The sequence below is a fragment of the Papio anubis genome, chromosome 8 (assembly GCF_008728515.1).
Source record: "Papio anubis isolate 15944 chromosome 8, Panubis1.0, whole genome shotgun sequence".
In the NCBI taxonomy this organism is placed as follows: Eukaryota; Metazoa; Chordata; class Mammalia; order Primates; family Cercopithecidae; genus Papio; species Papio anubis.
The window spans coordinates 6,650,926-6,671,133 of NC_044983.1; the positions used below are offsets into that span (position 1 = coordinate 6,650,926).

General features: G+C 38.4%; 1 protein-coding gene across 1 annotated transcript in view; it reads left to right on the forward strand.

The window, feature by feature from the left end:
* AGPAT5 (1-acylglycerol-3-phosphate O-acyltransferase 5) overlaps nucleotides 1–19,781 on the forward strand; it is a 54,150-nt gene extending 34,369 nt beyond the window's left edge. The window contains 3 exon segments of the mRNA XM_021941987.2: nucleotides 6,954–7,100; nucleotides 13,419–13,542; nucleotides 15,526–19,781. Of these exon segments, the coding sequence (XP_021797679.2) occupies nucleotides 6,954–7,100; nucleotides 13,419–13,542; nucleotides 15,526–15,751 (497 nt within the window). The 3' untranslated portion in view covers nucleotides 15,752–19,781.
* The last annotated feature ends 427 nt before the right edge of the window (nucleotides 19,782–20,208 follow it).

Sequence of the window (20,208 nt, forward strand, 5' to 3'; positions counted from 1 at the left end):
TCCAGTGTGCTGGCTCCTACCAATGTGGTTTTTGAGCATTCAACATGTAACTAGTGCATGAAATGAATTTTTAATTTTATTTAATTTTAGTTTAATTAAAAATGATAAGGGGGAACTTTTACAAAGTTCTTACAATATGACATCATTTGTAACAGTACATTTAAAAAATGCCAGTTTGTTTTTAAACACATGTCCTATTAAGGAGTAGTTCAGAATAGGAAGGTTCAGTTGGTCTCTCAATCTGTCAGCTCTCTTTTGACTTTCACTGCTTCCTCTGTCTAGCAGACATCACGTTCTGTCATTTCAGTTGCTCTTTTGCAACGCCATTATCTCTGTTGCCCTTTTCACATTTATTAAACAGAACAAAACAAAAACCCCTCTCTCTCAAATTTATGTTTTCCTCTTCCTAGCACCCACTTTTCCCCCTTTCCGTAACAGCCAAAGTCTTCTGAATCTGTAGCCTACCTTTGTTGTAAGCACTGTTTTCAGTACTCACTCTGCCCTCAGTTTGTTTTGGTCTGATCTGAAATTCTCTCCCTAGACTTCTGTGGGGCTGTTCTCCTTTATCCTCCCAGCTCTCTGGTGATTACTTCCTAGCCTCCTTTCCAGCCTCTTTCTGCTTCATTTTTCCCTGCTTCATGTGTTACTTCCAATGTCAGGCTTTGGTCTTTCATTAATTTCACTTTTTGTTTCTTATGGTGGTCTTCCTCTAAATCCATGGCCTTAGCCACTGTTTACTTGACTGCTGATGACTCACAAAAGCTTCCTCCCCTCCATATCTCTCTGCCTAACTCTAGACCCATTTGTACAATTGTCCACTAGAGAGCTTCTCTTGACTGGCCCAAAGGGATGTCTCAAACTCAGCATATTGAAGATAGAATTTATCCTTCCATGCATACACTCATATTTCTTGTCTTGGTAACTCCATCATTCAGTGTTTTTGCCTGAGTTTTATTCACAGAAAGAACAAATTGATAGCAGTTGCATACCTCTTATAGGAAACTTAGACATGGAGGAAGAAGCTGTTCACACGGGGTCTTGCAAAAGTGCAGGGACTGCGGTAATATTTCAACTTTTCTCAGCTGTACGAAGGGTTTTGTTTTAACTCATTTTCCTTGGTGTTGTTTTAGATATTTGGCTTTCTAGTGGTTTTAAGGAATTTGGAATTAAATGTATTTTAATCTACCACCTGAACCCATTAAAGTGAGCCCCTATGGTGTTTGTTTTTTTTTTTTGTTTTGTTTTGTTTTGTTTTTTTTTTTTTCATGTCATGGTTAAAACCATAGTAGCTAGCGAAGGTGACATACTTAAGCTTTTTGAACTCTCATAATAGAAAACAGAAATTTAATGGTGTGTCTATAATGGCAAACCAGATATCTAGAATTTGCATGCTATTCATAGGATGAATAACACTGGCGATTATAGAGATTCGAGAGTCCTTTCAAAACATGAGAACAAAGGGAATAAGCTACAAAGCAATTTCTTTCTTTGTAGACAACTGAATAAAAATTATTTTTATGTCTCAAACATCATATGAACAAATTTAGTTGGCAAATAGCAAGCTAATAATATTTTATAATATAGGAGATTAATATACTTAATATTGCAAAAGTGCTTCCTAATTAGTAAGAAAAGACATAAACCAGAAAAATGGGAAAAGGGCATGAATAAGAAATTCAAGATATACAAATGACCCACACACTTGAACAAGTATTTCTTCTTTCCCATAATCAAAGTAGAAATTAAATTAATACTTTGAAGCCAACTTCTGAAAGTCAGCATAGCAAACAAGAAAGCTAGTGCTCAGCTCTGGGTGGTAACGGCACTCTCACCCTTAAGAAGGGATATTTGCTTCCTATGGCTGCTCTCAGGAATTGCCACAAACTTGGTGGCTTAAAACACCACACATTTCTTCTCTTACAGTTGAGAAGTCTGGAAAGGGTCTCGCTCAGCTGAAGTCAAGGTGTTGGCAGGGCTACAGTCCTTTGTGGAGGCTCCTGGGGGGAGGTCCTGTTCTCTTGTGTGGAGTCCTGTGCGTGGCTGAATGCTCTGCTTACACCACCTTGAAGTTCATCTGGAAATGGCACTGGGTCACTCACACCATGGAGCTGACTCTGGTTCTCCCTTCTCCTCACTTGCTCTGAACCTGTGTTTTTGGCTCATTTCTAACCTGTCTTTTCTTGGCCCTTCTGCAGCTCTTGTCTGCCCCAGCCCTGGGGTCTGCCCATCCCGATGCTGGGCTGTTCTGTTCCTGCCCTGCCTTTCCTCAGCCCTTGGCAACCCTGTTTGTTTTTTCCCTTCCTTAGCAGTGGAGAACATCATAAGATCAATGCTGACTGCCTTCTGCAGCCAAGCCAGGCCATTTCATTTCAGCCCAGCCAAGTCTGTGCGGAGCAGTTTCTATTTTTCTCCTTTTGACTACTCTTACGGTTTTCATGAATTTTTTTTCTCCTCACATTCAAGGATTTTTTGCCTTCAGAAAGTTATGTTACTCTGGAAAAAGTGTACCCAGTATCCCTTTTGATTTCAAAATCTTAATGTGGACTCTCTTGACTTGATTTCCTTGGAAGAAACTGCTGAAGCTGTCATGTCTAAGAAGAAAACTTTGGAGAAAAATTTTCTTCTTAGACATGGCAGCGTCAACAGTTTCTAAGCTCTTGATTCCATCTACCCTATCTCCATCATTGCGTCAGTCATCTGCCTTACTTCTCTGCTGGGATTTCTCCCAGCTTGCAGATATACTCCCATTCTGAAATAACTAGGTCTGTAGCTGTGCAAAGAGAAGTTTGGGCCCCTTGCTTTCTTGTATTTGACTCCATCCAGTCTCCAGAAATGTATCCCACTTCTAACTTACCAGTGACCTCCAAAGCATCATATCATTTGTGTCAGTTGTCATATTTGTTAACTTTCAGCATTATTTATAACTTTATAACCAAAAAACAATTTTAACTTTATTGTAGAAATAAACAATGGAGTATTATTTTTCTTTATGAAGATAAATATCACCTCCTCTTCCTTTAAACATTCTCTTCCCTTGGTGTTTGTATTACATTGGTTTTCCCCCTCTTTTTTATTTCCTGGTTTGTCCTATTCCCTGTTATTATTTTTACCTTTTTTTTTTTTTAATGTGGATGTTTCCATAGTCTGTATTTCTTGCCTTTTCATCTTCTGCCCTTTATTATTCTCAGCCACCGCCATTACTTCAGTTATCCATGCCCACGATTTCCACATGCTTAGCTTTGGTTGATTCTTGCCATTTTACAGACCATATTTCCAACTACTTCTAGAATGTTTTGTTACTTCAGCCTCAGAATGCCCAATTTGAACTCATCGTCTCTCTCCCCCTTTCTTCCTTCTTTCTTTCACTCTCTCTCCCTTCCTTCTTTTCCTTCCCTTCCTCCCTCCCTTTCTTCCTTCCCTCACTCATTCTCTCTTGCTTGCTTGCTTGCTTTCTCTCCTTCTTTCTTTCTGTTTCCTTTCTTTATTCTCCTCCCTCCCTCCCTTCCTTCTCTCCCCTGCTCCCCAACTCCCAGGCTAAAGCAGTCCTCCTGAGTAGTTAGGACTGCAGACACACACATGCCACGGCGCCCAGCTCAATGTTCTCTTTCTTTCCCTGCCTGCTGCCCTCCCACTTCTCTCTTTGCATGGCAGGTGCGTGCACGCTGGCATGCTCTGCATGTCTTGCTCCTGGCCATTCCCCGTCTAGTTATGGCGTGGCCTTGTCTATGCCTTCTGGAGCAGAAGCCTAGTTATTGTTTTTCTCCTTTTCTCCTGTGACCACGTTCAATCAGTTGCTGATTCAGTATATATTTGGTGTTCACTTTATTACATTTTATCTTTTCAGTTTTCACTGCTTCATTCCTAATTCAGGACTTTGTTGCTTTATGACTGAATGTCCAAAACTCTTTGTGAAACTTAGAACTGTCATTCTTTGCAGCTAGATTCAGTCTGTTCTTTGGCCTCCAATCCTTGTGCTCCTACAGATCAGTGTTTATTCTGAAGCTTACAGCAGTGTGACCTGGTGTGTTTGTCACACTTAGCCCCTCCTGCTCTGCACAGGTGTTCCAGAGGCCTCCCGGGTCCCTGCTTCTGTACCTTTGTTCACAAGTCCTTCTGCCCACCGTTGTGTGCTGTATACCTCCACGTTGGCGTCTCTCCAGTGTGCTTTTTCCTGAAGCTTTCACCAATCAGATATGTGTGATTTCAAAAAACCTTGAAGTATGAGTAATATTTTTACATTCTGAGAATATCTTCTATGTCTTTTAAGACATTCTGTCATGTCCTATAGCTATTTAAATTTTTTTATTGCCTCATTAATCTGTAACTGATTTATAGTTTCAGAATAGTATCTTATTAATTATGGCATAGAAAAATAGTGAACCAGACATCATAAGGTCTTTCTAGCTGTGTGACTTTGAGCAAGATTTCATCTCTCTGAGCCTCAATTACTTAATTTCTGAGAATCAAGTGAGATAATCTATTTTAAATACATTGCAGACTAAATTCTGTATATAAATGTAAAATTCTCTACATGGATCATTAAAGTTTTTTTGTCCAGTGTATTTTCATTTATTTATAATGTTTCCAAAATGTAATACTAACTGCAGAATTTCAGTTATACTCAACCAGTACCGCAAATGACCCTTAGGGAGAAACTCAGGCAAAGGGTATGCTAGGCCATCGTTAGCATTAAGTAGAAATTCAGGAGCTCTGGAGAGGGAAACAAGGCAAAGCAGGTACCAGAACAGACACTAGATCGTGACCAGGAAGAAGTAACCGAATAGCTACCACATTTCTCTGTTTGGGCTCAGGCCTTTATGTAGTTCCCTGGAAAGTAGTCAGATCTCAATATGGTTGGCTCAAGCTAGAGCAGTTAATTAAGAATATGTCATTATTTGGGTTTCTCTCTATCGAAATTCTAATTGGCCTCGATGTTATTACTATAAAATTGTTTTTGTTTTAACTCTTATCACTGTTGAGAGTTGGTGACCGCTTGGTCAGAGATTGTAAATAATTCCCCGTGTGGACTAGAGTTTATTATGAGCTCTGGTTTAGAAATGGAAAGTGACTTCTGAGTTATCCAAGAAGGGCCAGGTTTTATTTGTTTTAATAGTAAAAGCTTCTCATATTATTCTAACCGTTGGAAATTAATAGACCATTTGTTAATAAATCCAGGAAAGAATTTGCTGTGGTTTATTTTTTTCTCACCTCACATATTGGCACCTCACTGAACCCACTTTTTGAGCTTCAGTTCCCACCACTGCACTGAAAATATCGATCAAGATGTCATGGACCCTCCATTGTGCCTGGGAGTCATGTCTCAGTTCTGGGCCTTTCAAGTGTCTTCCAGCAAATGTGGCTGAGCACTTCGCTCTTCCTGAGCTGTTTTCTTCTGGGGCACCTGTGTCACCACCACAGTCCCCTTGTTTTTCTTCATCTTCATTGGCTATTCCTTTTCAAGAGTTGGATACTAAAACCTGGACTATGTAGGATTTGGATTTGATACAGAGAATTTGATATAGAAAATGTTTGAAATAATTGAAGCTATTCCCAGTGTATTCCTTCATTAGAAGATTTTTTTTTAGTTTTGTTTACATATCATTAATGGCTATGATTCATGTCATAAAGCTATTTTTTTTAAACTTTCATGATAATTCATTTCCCTTTATGTTTTAAAAATATTACCTTTCTGTCTTTATTTCCCTACTAACTTACTTGGATTCTAGTAATTAGTTGTTGTAGTGAACACTACAGAGTGATGTTTTGAAACTTTGGACTTCATAAAGTTGGATGAGCTCCAGTAGCAAAGAAGGAAGTGTTAACTAGTTTAATTGACAAATAAATGCTTCCCAGCTTGGTATGTGATTGAGATTTTTGTTGCAAGTTCGTGAATCAGTTTAACTGCCCCTGCCCTGGGGACTAAAGTCAGATATGTGCTTGTGGGAATCTTTGTCTTTCCCACACCACCCTGCATTTTAAAAACTCTTGTGTGGGACAGTCCCACCATGTAATAGCTGCTCTTCCTTACTCAGCTACTTTCCCTGGAGAGAGGCCAGTAGAAAATCTAGACTAGTTTTTTGTAGTCTATTTTCATGTCACTTATTGAGAACTACTGTTTTCTGTTACATTGTCAGTAAATATTTTAATCAAGGAAAAGGGAGGTAATAGGAAGGAGAGGAGAACAAAATCCTTAACCCTAGTAGGAACCTGATGAATGCAATTTGTTCTGGATAATTGCAGTAGTCCCCCAGCTAAAGAACCTTTTAAAAATATGTCAGATATAGCCAAGAGGAATGAAATCGTATGTTCATGCAAAAGCTTGTTCACACGCAGCCTTCATTTGCAGTTCCTATGAATGTTCATGGCAGCATTATTCATAATAGCCAAAGTCTGGAAGCAACCCAAACGTCCATGAAGCAATGAATAGGTCAACAAAATGTGATCTGTTCACAAGATGGAAAATTACTCAGCCATAAAAAGGAATGAAGCACTGAGACCTGCAGTCACACAGATGAACCTCAGATCCATGCTGAGTGAAAGAAGCCAGACACAGGAGGCCATGTGCTGTGTGACTGTATTTCTAGGAAATCTTGAGTCACCATGGGCAAGTTGCTATCACCTTTGTTCAGTGGCCAGAAGCGAGGGCACTAATATTTACCCTTGCCAGGGTTTACTAGATTGAAGCGTTTCCAATAGGCCATAAACTTCCAGCATGGTGACTTGTACATGTAGATATTTGATCAATATATAGCAAATGAATATTGATTTAAACAGAAAAAGGCAAGTGAGAGTGCTTTCTAAACTTAAAGCCCTAAAGATAGGAGGTTGTGGCATTAATAGATTCTGGTGTGTTTATTTGAGGGAATTTAAAAATAATGTAGATGTTTAACAATATATTTTATTGTGGAGGTGTTTTGTAACTAATGACAACACGGAATTGACTTCTCTTCTAGGCCTTGCAGTATTAAAACATGTGCTGACACCACGAATAAAGGCAACTCACGTTGCTTTTGATTGCATGAAGAATTATTTAGATGCAATTTATGAAGGGAAGGCATAGTGAGAGTGCTTTCTAAACTTAAAGTCACCTACCAAGATAGGTAGGTTGTGTGCATGTACATGAGATGTCTGCCGTGTGATTTATTTGAGTGGATATGTTAAAAATAATGTAGAATTCAGTTTAACAATAGTATTTTATTGTGGAGGTGTTTTGTAACTTAATGACATTTATCACGGAATTGACTTCTCTTCTAGATGCCTATGCAGTATGTAAAACATGTGCTGACACCACGAATAAAGGCAACTGCAACGTTGCGGTGTTTGATTGGCATGAAGAATTAGTCCTGTGGACTAACCAGTTATCGTCAATCCGGCCTCTTTCTACTCAAAGTTCACACATACAAATGGAAAGCTCTGTAAAGGGGAGGAAGGCGTGAAGAAGGAGCACACCCCTGGCAGTACTGAGGTGCACATTATTAGTGCTGCCCTTTTGCTGTATTTTTCATAAAATATTTATGAAATTTGGTGTTATTGTGACAAGAAGAAATACAGTTAAGTGTGACCTTTTTTTTTTTTTTCAAACATGTTAGGTTTTAAGAACCTTTGAGCTATTGTCGGATATATTCTTATTCTACCGTCCCTCCCTTATAAAAAAGTGGCATATTAATATTTTTCTCTTTTAAACTATTGAAGGAGTTATTTACCTATTTTTGCATTTGAAAACAAGATAGGCCGGGCGCGGTGGCTCAAGCCTGTAATCCCAGCACTTTGGGAGGCCGAGGCGGGTGGATCACGAGGTCAGGAGATCGAGACCATCCTGGCTAACATGGTGAAACCCCGTCTCTACTAAAAAATACAAAAAACTAGCCGGGCGAGGTGGCGGGCGCCTGTAGTCCCAGCTACTCGGAGGCTGAGGCGGGAGAATGGCGTGAACCCGGGAGGCGGAGCTTGCAGTGAGCCGAATTGCACCACCGCACTCCAGCCTGGGCGACACAGCGAGACTCCGTCTCAAAAAAAAAAAAAAAAAAAGAAAACAAGATATTTGTTCAGCAAGATTGTCATTAGTTTATTAAACATAGTTTAAGATTAAACAAGTGTTTATAACCAATGAAAAACAGATAGACTCCCCATAATAACCTTGTTTAAATGCTGCTACTTTTATCATGTCCCCTCCTGTCTAAGAACCCGTTGGTTCAGCAGAGTTCATGGGTAATGCCAGCCTCTATAGCCTGCTTTCAGAGGACTGTGTTCCAGCCTTGAGCTCTGCCTTGCCTTCGCCTCGTCCTGCACTGTGCCGTGAAGCCTCCGCCATGGTGAACCTGGCTGACTGAGTCCTCCTGCACCTCATGCATATTCAGTAGTCAAAGACTTTGTGTCGCCAATCCTGCTTTCCACAGGAAACCACCCTCTCTTTTGTTGCCCTCATCCAAGCCTACTGTTCCCCCAGAGTGACAGGTGGCGCCTTTCCCAGCATAGCACTGTGCCTTCTACCCCTGCTCTCGCAGTACTGCTGTGGCACTGACGGCGTGTGTTACAGTGCTGGCACTTAGCGCAGGGCTCTGTCTTTCTCTCTTCCCAGCTGCATCGCAAGTACCTTAAGGAATCCAAAACCCTCTTTGAGTTGCATTGCCTGGGTTCCAACCTCCCACTGCCCTGCTTATCCTCTGCTACATGTGAGCTGACTTTGGCTTTGGGGTGGTCACTGCCTATGTGTATTCATTACAAATTGTATCTCTTTTCGAAAGGCTGACCTTTCTGACACCCAGATACCATAAAGAAAATAAAATCTTATCACTTCAGTCAAGGATAAAGTATTTCTGAATTAAGGGAAAAATACACCAGAGTAAAATCAGGACTGAAAGACAAACTGGGAAATTATTTGCAACTTAGATCATAGAAAAGGGGCCATTTCCTTCATGTATAAAGTACACTTACAAATTGATAAGAAGATGACTGATAACTGGAAAGAAAAATGGGTAAAGGACAAGAACAGACATTTCACATTTAACTTCATTCATAAGATAAGTGCAAATTAAAACTACAGGGGATACCTTTTTTTTTTTTTTAATCCATTAGATGAGCAAACATCCCAAGGTTTGATCATAGGCTCAGTGGGTGAGATTAAAGTATTAACAGCCATTTTTATACTTTGCTGTTAGGAATGCAATATAGTATAAATCTCTGTAGAAGTTGCTTTGGACATTTATCTCAGATACACAAATGCATTCACATTTTAGATTTAGCATTCCCATTTTCTGAGACATTATTCTGTATGTATACCTGTGCACATAAGACATAATAATAACACATTTTTCCTTTTAGTGTGTTGCTTTTAACCCATAGCTTGAAAAACCCTGCTTTCATTGTTTTTTTGTTTTCTGTCACTGACTCAGCCCTGCTTTCAGTTGTTTATATGAATTGATGGGTGTTCTGGTCTGGTTATAATCTACTTTAGATTAATAGTCACTTTAAATTATATGAAATCTGGTATAAGTTGTGTTAGGTATAAAATTCTGTAACTTGGAATACTGTAAGTACTTTGTGGCCAATTTCATTAGTATTAAATATTATCTCTATATATAGCAGGCGATTTAATATTCATATTTTATGGTGCAATTAAGAAATAATTTTTTTCATGAAGTTGTTAGATTGTTGATATGCCGTGGCCCAGTGTTTCTCAAAGCATTCTGGGGGATCACTGTTTGTCAGTATTAGCTGCAGTGATTGTTGAACATGCAGAGCCTCTGCTCCGCTCCACGTTGCTACCAGGACGCTCTACAGGGAAGCTGTAGAAGCTGCAGTGCTAACAAATGCTACAGAAATTCTTGCGGTCACCTCCATGAGGTCTCATGTTGAAGAGAGAGGCAGCCAGTAGTGTCCCTTGTCCTTCCCATTTTATGGTATAAGTTTCATTTTAAGGGAGGTATAAATCAAAGCCCACCTGGGCATTCTCGCATGGTTCACTGCTTCTTGTCATCATGGAAGATGTCATTGCGGCAGAGATGAGACAGGGTAGTTTGATTACTATTGATTTTTTTAAAATTATATTTCTGAAATGGCTGGTGTAATATAATACATTGTGTGCTTAAGGACAACATTTGGTATTCTATTTAAGTATTGTGTGTGATCCTAGTTAAGTTTTTTCTACCAGTATTTTCATATTACAACATATATATACTCTCCATGTCTATTAATATTTTTATATTTAAAAATATGGAGGCCAGGCGCAATGGCTCATGCCTGTAATCCCAGCACTTTGGGATGCCAAGGCGGGTGGATCACAAGGTCAGGAGTTCTAGACCAGCCTGGCCAACACGGTGAAACCCCATCTCCACTAAAAATACAAAAATTAGCTGGGCACAGTGGCAGTCGCCTATAATCCCAGCTACTCAGGAGGCTGAGGTAGGAGATTCACTTGAACCCGGGAGGCAGAGTTTGTAGTGAGCTAAGATCGTGCCACTGGACTCTAGCCTGGGTGACAGAGCAAGAATCTGCCTCAAAAAAACAAAACAAAACAAAAAAAAAGTGGATCAGGGAAGAGGGGATTACAGATAACCCAAAAGAAGAAGAAAAAATCTCCACAAGTTCACCTGTCCAGCTATAACCCCAGTTAACAGTTTGGATATTTTCCTTTAAATCCTCTTTTTTATAATGTCTGTATGTTGGAGAGAGTATGTGCCTTTATGTGTTTTTTAAAGATGAGATTGTGTGTGCGTCTATAGCTCCTGTTCTTCATATTTTCTTGTGTGTCATCAACAGCTGTGCATGTCAGTATATATACTTCCATAACTTTTTTTTTAAAGGCTATATAGTGTTCATTGATGTGATTTAACAGCAGTTATCTACCCAGCTTCATCCTGTTGGATATGGGTCCTGTGTGTTGCCTTCAGAGTAAATGGGACTTGGTTTCTACAGCAAATAGACCTGTGACCCATACGAATACTTGGAAGACTTTCTGTATTACCCAAGCATATCAGTGTACTTTAGTGCCTACTAGAAATTTACAGGTAGAAAAACAATTATACCTTAGAGTATTTTTTCCTAGATTCCCTAAGGTGCTATAGGGTAATTTTTACTCATGTAATATGAACTATGCTTCAACTAAGATAGTTTTTGCAAATGTGGATATATAAGTACTTTATTAAATCTGTAGAAAGTATTTATGCCACTTATTTCCTGCCTTCAGTTTTAGAACCTCCTAAATGTCATTTGACATTGAACTGTTTTCCACTTTGTAGCCTGCTCCTCTCATAGTCCCTATCTGGGTCCTGAACCTTAGAGACTTGGCTGTTACAGCCCCACTATGCCTACGCTGGGCCTTGGTCCTCTCTGAGACTTAGTTTCTTCATCTTACAAGGAGATAATAACAGCCCCTGCCTGCGTAGAATTGCAGAGATTGAATGAAATAATCAGCGTACTCAAAAGCATGCTGTAAACACATTCTGAGCACATGTAAGTTTTAGGAAAAACGAAAGGACCCATGCAGATTTTGGAGTCCTTTCCTCACAGCAGCACTGCCTCTTCTTCCAAAGCTGGCGTCTTAGTAGAGGCCCTGCCACATCCTGAGCACCGTATTCCACGAAGCTTTCTATTCCTGACATTCGAAATGCACTCTGTTCCATCTTCCTTACAGTCTGTGTGCCACCACTTGAAATATTGGGTGTTTGCAGTGCTGATCAGATGATTACTTAATTATGGAAATGTTGAGGTGGAGATCTAGATAATTCAGTGAAGGCAGGGAAATTAGTATTGGAATCTGTCTTTTTATGTATCAGAAATAGAAATAAGATAGGGTGAGAAGTAATATGTGGCTAAAACACTATAATAGCTAACACATAGTGCATACTGTGTGCCAAGCACTCCTGTAGGTGCTTGAAATCTTCTTGGAATGACCCTTTCAGTGGTGCTATTTTTATTATCCCTATTTTATAGATTTGGACACTTAGGCACAGAGAGGCTGACAGAGTTGCCCAAGGTTACCCCAGAGGTGGAGACCCAGGCTTCCTGACTGCACCATGTGTGCTCTTCCCTAGGGCACAGTTCTGCTGCTGAAAATGCTTTTTAAGCAGTTCTTTGATTTTTCAGATGATAGTACTGTAGGAAAATTAAGACAAAAATATTGAAAAATTAAAATCTTCTTTGTTTACTGTTTCGCACATGTGTTATTAAAGCCAGTTTACTCCTGGAAGCGTATAAGAATACAGGGTATTTTTGATCACCTAAATGCTGCATGTTACTGAGAGCTCGACACTGAAATCAAGAAGAGCAGTTGCAGAGAGTACTTAGCAAAAACGGGAAGTGTGTGGCGTTGAAAGAGCAAAGACAAGTGTTCCTCGGACAGTGGAGTGTAGGATTCATCATTTCTCAGAACACGTTTTTGAATGCGTTTTCAATTTAAGGCAAAAGGTCTCAGTCTCCCACTTGGCACACCTCCCTACCTTAGTCAGCTCTTAAATCTTAGGAATATTTCTTTGTTCTCCAAGGAACTTAAATATGTTAACATTCTTACCTTTCCACAGGGAGCCAGCTACAAAGAAGGGAGTTTCTAGGCTCAAAGTTCTTTCTTAGAATACATAATAGCCTCATCCCTTGTGCAATCGAGGCTGAAAAAGACTGTCTCCTTTTTTCAGATTAGCAAGTCTTAAAAACTACAGTTGTTTACAGCGCTCATGGCTATTCCACAGTAAGAATTTTGGTGATTTTACCAATTATATAATATGTTAAAATATGGCAGGTATCAGGAAAGCAAGGAGTAGCAATGATTAGAAACCAATGGCCAAGTTAGAGAGGAGGGGCAGTTGCTCCCGCAAGTTTGTTGTGGCTGTGTAGCAGTCAGTGACGAGAAGCTGTGTGTCAGGCAACGAGCAAGGAGTTGAGGATTATCAGGCGCCTGTGAGTGCCCAGCTGTGTTGTGTGCCAGGTAAAGAGGTGCCATCGTGAACCAGACCAGCTTCCTCTCGGCCCCTGTGGCGCTCACAATCTGGTGGGGAGGCAGCAGTCACCGTGGTGACAGGTGACACACTAGGATGGGGGCTGGTGGTAGTAGGCATTTTGGAATCCCTTCAGAGAGGTGAGTATGGACTTAGAGGAGGCTCCAGCTTCCTATTCCTGGGCTGCGTATAGCACCAAAAGTTGTCACGTGAAAAATTACATTTGGTACTATTGATTTAACTTAATGACTTACGTAATTGTGGTCGACTTAGAAATTACAACGTGCTCTTCTACTTCAGCTTGAAACCCCCAACCACCAGTTTATAATCCTTACTTTTTTTTAACCTTTGTTTATTTTTGCTAAGGAATCTGTACTTTTCCATCATTTCACAACTTTTTTTGTCCTATTACCTTATTTCCATTATGTTACTTTATATGACCATGAGTTCTAAAATAGTACAAAATGAATTATTTTTGTTGTTTGCTAGAATTTCTCTGCAAAGAATGTCCAAAAATTCATATTCACATTGATCGTATCGACAAAAAAGATGTCCCAGAAGAACAAGAACATATGAGAAGATGGCTGCATGAACGTTTCGAAATCAAAGATAAGTGAGTAACAACAGTTCCACCACTTCTGGAACTTCAGTTCAACTAGATTTCAGTATAGTCAACAATTTGAAACCAGTGTTAATAGTTGTATTGTCTCAAGAATACATTTTATAAATTCAAATCAAATTTTATGCGTATCTGATCGTGTTTTAAACTTGTACAAATCACTCTAAAAGAACTTGTTACAGTGGGCCCATCTACTTTCATTGATAGTATTTCTTTGACAATACTACATGATAACATAGCAAATTAAATTAAAAACAACAACAAACACACAAAAAAACTTTTCAGTGTCAGATGCCCGGACCTACCTCTCAGGTCACATAAAGTGGTGTTACTGTGTGAGGACCAGCTGCTGGTCCTCACACAAAGCAAGGGAGGGGAAGAGGACTGTGCTGATGTGCAGGCAGACATGACGCTGTTTTATTGGAAATAGAAGGGGCAGTTGGCAGGGTTATATCCACAATGTCTTCTGTGGTTAATTATATTCAGAAATTTTAGCCAATTGTTTTAGTCTCTTAATATATATTTTCTTCTCAAGAAACTATCATTGTTCTTCTTTTCCTTGTTTTACAGTGAAATGTTTTTAATTAACCCTCCTGGATTAACTTTACTAGGTGAAAATGATTAAAAGTGTGATAGGTTAAAAATGAAACTTTAAGCTTCTATTTTTCGTTGACTCTCAAGTGTACATGATGTAATTTATTAAGCCAGCCATTCAGGACCACTTTGGCCATGGAAGAAATTTAAAAGTAAGATCTACATGTATTGACATGAAAATGTGTTCTCGGAAAAAAGACAAATGTATTTAACGTCCTACTTATTTTATAAGTATTTATAAATATTTAGAATGAGTCTGGACATTTTAAAACAATGATTATCGCTAGGGTGTGTGATTTATAAAGCAATAGAGGTGCTTTTCCTTTCAGTATTTTTGTGTTTTAGATTATTATGTTGGGTATGTTCTGCTATTATAACTTTACAAATCTTATGTAAGATGGTAAAATGAATTACTATGCTTTTTTCCTTCTTTCACCTGCCTTTCTAATTCCGTGGGAATAAAGGTGTTTTGGGGACAGACCAGGTGCAGTGAGCAGTCCATATCCATGGATTCCACATTCATGGATTCAACCAAGCACAGATCAAAAACACTCAGAAAAAAAAGGGGCTGACTGTGGTGGCTCATGCCTGTAATCCCAGCACTTTGGGAGGCTAATGCGGGCAAATTGCTTGAGCCCAGAAGTTCAAGACAGCCTGGGCAACACGGCAAAACGCTGTCTCTACAGAAAATACAAAAATTAGCCAGGCGTGCGCCTGTAGTCCCAGCTACTCAGGAGGCCGAGGTGCGAGGATCTCCTGAGCCTGGAAGGTTGAGAATGCAGTGAGCTATCGTTGCCCCACACTCCAGCCTGGCAACAGAGTAAGGCCCTCTCTCAAAAAAAAAGGATTTGGGAGGATGTGCATATGTTATATTCAAATACATGCCATTTTATTCATATATCTGGGACTTGAGCATCCTTTGGTCTTGGTCTCTGCTGGGTATCCTGGGAGCAGCCTCCTGTGGATACAGAGGGACCACTGTCTAAGAACCGCTGGTCATATCTTTGACTTCTGGTGGAATAGGAGCTCCATGTAAAAAGGAGGAGAAGCTGCAGCGGGTTATTAGCCATTTGTGAGTCAGGTCACTGTAAAACTTTATAGATCAAAAGTTTAAAAGACAAAAAGCATCCTCATAAAATGACTTAAAACCACCTGTTGAAATATTACATATATAATTCATGTATACTAGTCATAGAGCATATTAAAGATATTTTGAAAAACTAGAAACTTCTATTAATCCAAATTTCTGGATGTTTCCTTATTCATCCTTATTTTCCAAGGACCTGCATAACTTTTCCAGCATGTAATAGCTACCTAATTGATATTTTTCGAATTGAAATACTGAAGTGACTAAAATCCAAACCTTTTTCATTCTGGCCATAGGATGCTTATAGAATTTTATGAGTCACCAGATCCAGAAAGAAGAAAAAGATTTCCTGGGAAAAGTGTTAATTCCAAATTAAGTATCAAGAAGACTTTACCATCAATGTTGATCTTAAGTGGTTTGACTGCAGGCATGCTTATGACCGATGCTGGAAGGAAGCTGTATGTGAACACCTGGATATATGGAACTCTACTTGGCTGCCTTTGGGTCACTATTAAAGCATAAACAAATAGCTGCCTCCAGACAATGGGATGTGCTACATTGTCTATTTTTGGCGGCTGCACATGACATCAAATTGTTTCCTGAATTTAATAAGGAATGTAAATAAAGCCTTGTTGGTTGAAGATTGGATAAAATAGAATTTGTGACGAAAGCTGATATGCAATGGTCTTGGGCAGACATACCTGGTTAATACAACTTTAGCACCAGGGCTGCTGGAAGGGTAAAAGCTAAATGGAGTTTCTCCTACTCTGTCCATTTCCCATGAACTAATGACAACTTGAGAAGCTGGGAGGATTGTGTATTTTGTAAGTCAGATGGCTGCATTTTTGAGCATTAATTTGCAGCATATTTCACTTTCTCTGTTATTTTCAGTTTATTACAACCTGACAGCTCTAAGGTCTTATTACTAAAGTATTTAGTATCTTGCAGCTAGCTAATATTTCATCTTGTGCTTATTTCTACAAGTCGGTGAAATAAATTGTATTTAAGAAGTGTCAGGATGTTCAAAGGAAAGGGTAAAAAGTGTTCATGGGGAGAAAGCTCTGTTTAGCACATGATTTTATTGTATTGCGTTATTAGTTGATTTTACTCATTTTGTATTTGCAAAATAAATTTCTAATATTTATTGAAATTGCTTAATTTGCACACCCTGTACACACAAAAAATGGTATAAAATATGAGAAAGAAGCTTAAAATTGTGATTCTGATTCATTATAGCAGAACTTTAAATTTCCCAGCTTTTTGAATATTTATGCTATTAGTACTCCCCTATGTCTGTGCCATAAGTGCTTGAAAACATTAAGGTTTTCTGTTTTGTTTTTTTTTAATATCCAAATAGTCAGTGTGAACCTTGGTTGGACCCCAAGTTCACAAGATTTTTAAGGTGATGAGAGCCTGCAGACATTCTGCCTAGATTTACTAGCATGTGCCTTTGCCGCCTTCTCTTTGACTGAACAGGATATTCAGAAGTCACGTTTCTGTAATGTGGTGGATTCCCACTGGGCTCTGGCCCTTTTCCTTTGGATCCCGTCAGCGGTGCCGCTCAGCGGCTTGCACGCAGACTTGCTGGAGAAATGCAGAGCCAGCCTGGGCTGCCCACTTTCAGAGCTGACCTCTTTAAGCCCTTGTGAGTGGGCTTCACCAGCTACTGCAGGGGCATTTTGCATTTGTCTGTGTCAAGAAATTCACCTTCTCAAGCCAGTGAAATACAGACTTAGTTCATCAGGACTGAACGAATTTGTTTATTTCCCGTTAGGTTTAGTGGAGCTACATATTAATATGTATCACCTTAGAGCAAGAGCTTTGTTCCAGGAACCAAATCATGATTTTCAGCCATGGAACAATATATCCCATGGGAGAAGACCTTTCGGTGTGAACTGTTCTATTTTTGTGTTATAATTTAAACTTTGATTTCCTCATAGTCCTTTAAGTTAACATTTCTGCTTACTGCTACTGGATTTTTGTTGCAAAAATATATCAGTGGCCCACATGAAACATACCAATTGGATCATGATAAGCAAAATGAAAGAAATAATGATTAAGGGAGAATCAAGTGACTGTGTTACACTGCTTCTCCCAGGCCAGAGAGTAAACTGTTTCAAGCATCGTCTTTGAAGAGTCGTGTGGTATGAATTGGTTTAGAATGGATGCACACATCCATGCACACTCAGGATACGGTTGGCCTAATCATCAACGGGGCATGGGTAAAACTTACGAAAAGTTTCCTCATGCCGAATTGTAATTTTCTCTTACCTGTAAAGTAAAATTTAGATCGATTCCATGTCTTTGTTAAGTACAGGGATTTAACATATTTTGAATATAATGGATATGTTCTAAATTTGAACTTTGAGGGGCAATACTATTGGAATTATGTGGATTCTAACTCATTTTAACAAGGCAGTCTGACCTGCATAAGATCACTTGAATGTTATGTTTCATAGAACTATACTAATCTCACAAACGGTCTATAAAATATAGTAGTTGAAAAAATTTTTGTATCAAAATGTTTGGAAAATTAGAAGCTTCTCCTTAACCTGTATTAATTCTGACTTGAATTATTTTCTAAAATTAAGAGCCGTATACCTACCTGTAAATCTTTTCACATATCTTTTAAACTTTCGTTTGTATTATTATTGATTTACAGCTTAGTTATTAATTTTTCTTTATAAGAATGCCATCGATGTGCATGCTTTTATGTTTTTCAGGAAAGGGTGTGTTTGGATGAAAGTAAAAAAAAAATAAAATCTTTCACTATCTCTAATGGCTGTGCTGTTTAACATTTTTTGATCCTAAAATTCACCAACAGTCTCCTAGTACATAAAATAGGCTTAATGACTGGCCCTGCATTCTTCACAATACTTTTCCCTAAGCTTTGAGCAAAGTTTTAAAAAACACACTAAAATAATCAAAACCGTTAAGCAGTATATTAGTTTGGTTATATAAATTCCTCTGTAATTTATAAGATGCATGGCCAGTGTTAATTTGCTTGACAATTCTGTAATCATTAAGTGATCTCAGTGAAACATGTCAAATGCCTGAAATTAACTAAGTTGGTGAATAAAAGTGCCGATCTGGCTAACTCTTAGACCATACATACTGATAGTTTTTCATATGTTTCATTTCCATGTGATTTCTAAAATTTAGAGTGGTGACAATTTTCCTTGCTATGGGTTACATAAGCTTTATTTTTTCCTTTGTTTATAATTACATTCTTTGAATAGGTCTGTGTCAATCAAGTGATCTAACTAGACTGATCATAGATAGAAGGAAATAAGGTCAAGTTCAAAACCAGCCTGGGCAACATAGCGAGAACCTGTCTACAAAAAAATGAAAAAAAATTAGCCAGGCATGATGGCAGTGCAACTGTCGTCCCAGCTACTTGGGAGGGTGAAGTGGGAGGATTGCTTCAGCCCAGGAGGTTGAGATTGCAGTGAGCCATGGTCATACCACTGCACTACAGCCTGGGTAACAGCATGAGACCCCATCTCTTAAAAAATAAAAAGGAAATATAGAAATATAAAATTTGCTTATTATAGACACACAGTAACTCTCAGATGTATACCACAACAAATGCGAAAAGAGAAATGTCTATCAAAGCAGTATTTTGTGTGTATAATTGCAAGTGCATAGTAAAATAATTTTTAACCTTAATTTGGTTTTAGTAGTATTTAGATTGAAGATTGAGTAAAATATTTTCTTGGCAGATATTCCATATCTGGTGGAAAGCTACAATGTCCTTGTAGTTTTGCACAGCTTGCTTTATAAACAAGATTTTTTTCCCCTCCTTATGTGCCAGTTTTCATTACGAGTAACTCATACTTTTTGATTAAAGAACTTGAAATTACATTATCGCTTAGTATAATTGACATTATATAGAGACTATGTAACGTCCAATCATTAGAATGAAAATTAGTACTTTGGTCAAACTAATATTTAGAACATTCACATATTTATCAAATATTCATGTAATTAACTGAATTTGAAACCTTTAATTCAACTATTACGGAGTGCTTGTACGATCACTAATTTACTCAGTTTAGAGTAGCTACAACTTTTCAATACTTATCAATATTTGACATCTTTCCCAATTTGTGTATGGAAAGTAAATCTATTCCTGTAGCGACTGGGGAGTCATACATGGGGTCAAAGACATATACCTTGTTATTACAATACGTATACTATAATAATACCTGGTTATCCTGAGCAGAAAAAAAAGTTATTTTTAAGAAAGTCACTTCAAATAGAAAGCTGAAGTACTTATAATGTACTGAGGGAACTCTAATATGTGGAACAAACTTTTAATAAAATGTTTATTGATGTTGAAACAGATCAGTTTTTTCATCCGGATTATTATTGGTTCATGATTTTATATGTGAATATATAAGATATGTTCTGCAATTTTATAAACGTTCATGTCTTTTTTTAAAAAAGGTGCTATTGATATTCTGTGTCTCCAGCAGGCAAGAATACTTGACTAACTCTTTTTGTCTCTTTATGGTATTTTCAGAATAAATTCTGACTTATGTTACTGGGATTATTGGTGCCTCATTAATTCAGCAATAAAGGAAAATATGGATCTCAAAAGTTGGTGATAAAAAGTTATTTCATATATATGTGATAAAGTTTACATGTTTTATATATATGTTATATTGCCAAATATGGCTATTAAATATTACATAATATTTTAAAGGTTCACTTTGTTGTGATACTAGACAAGCAGTGGCCTAAGCCTCTTGCGGGCATCATCTCATCTCACTGTCATCACAAACCCCATGCCACAGCGTAGCTTGACCACTAGAAGTAATGCATCTGCAGGCATACTGCCAGGTTTTGGATACTGTTTGTACCAACAGATACCTTATCAAGGTAAATCCCAGACTAAAAGAGTTGGTGCTGTGTCACTACATGCATAACTAAATACATTTCCTGCCGGGCACGGTGGCTCACGCCTGTAATCCCAG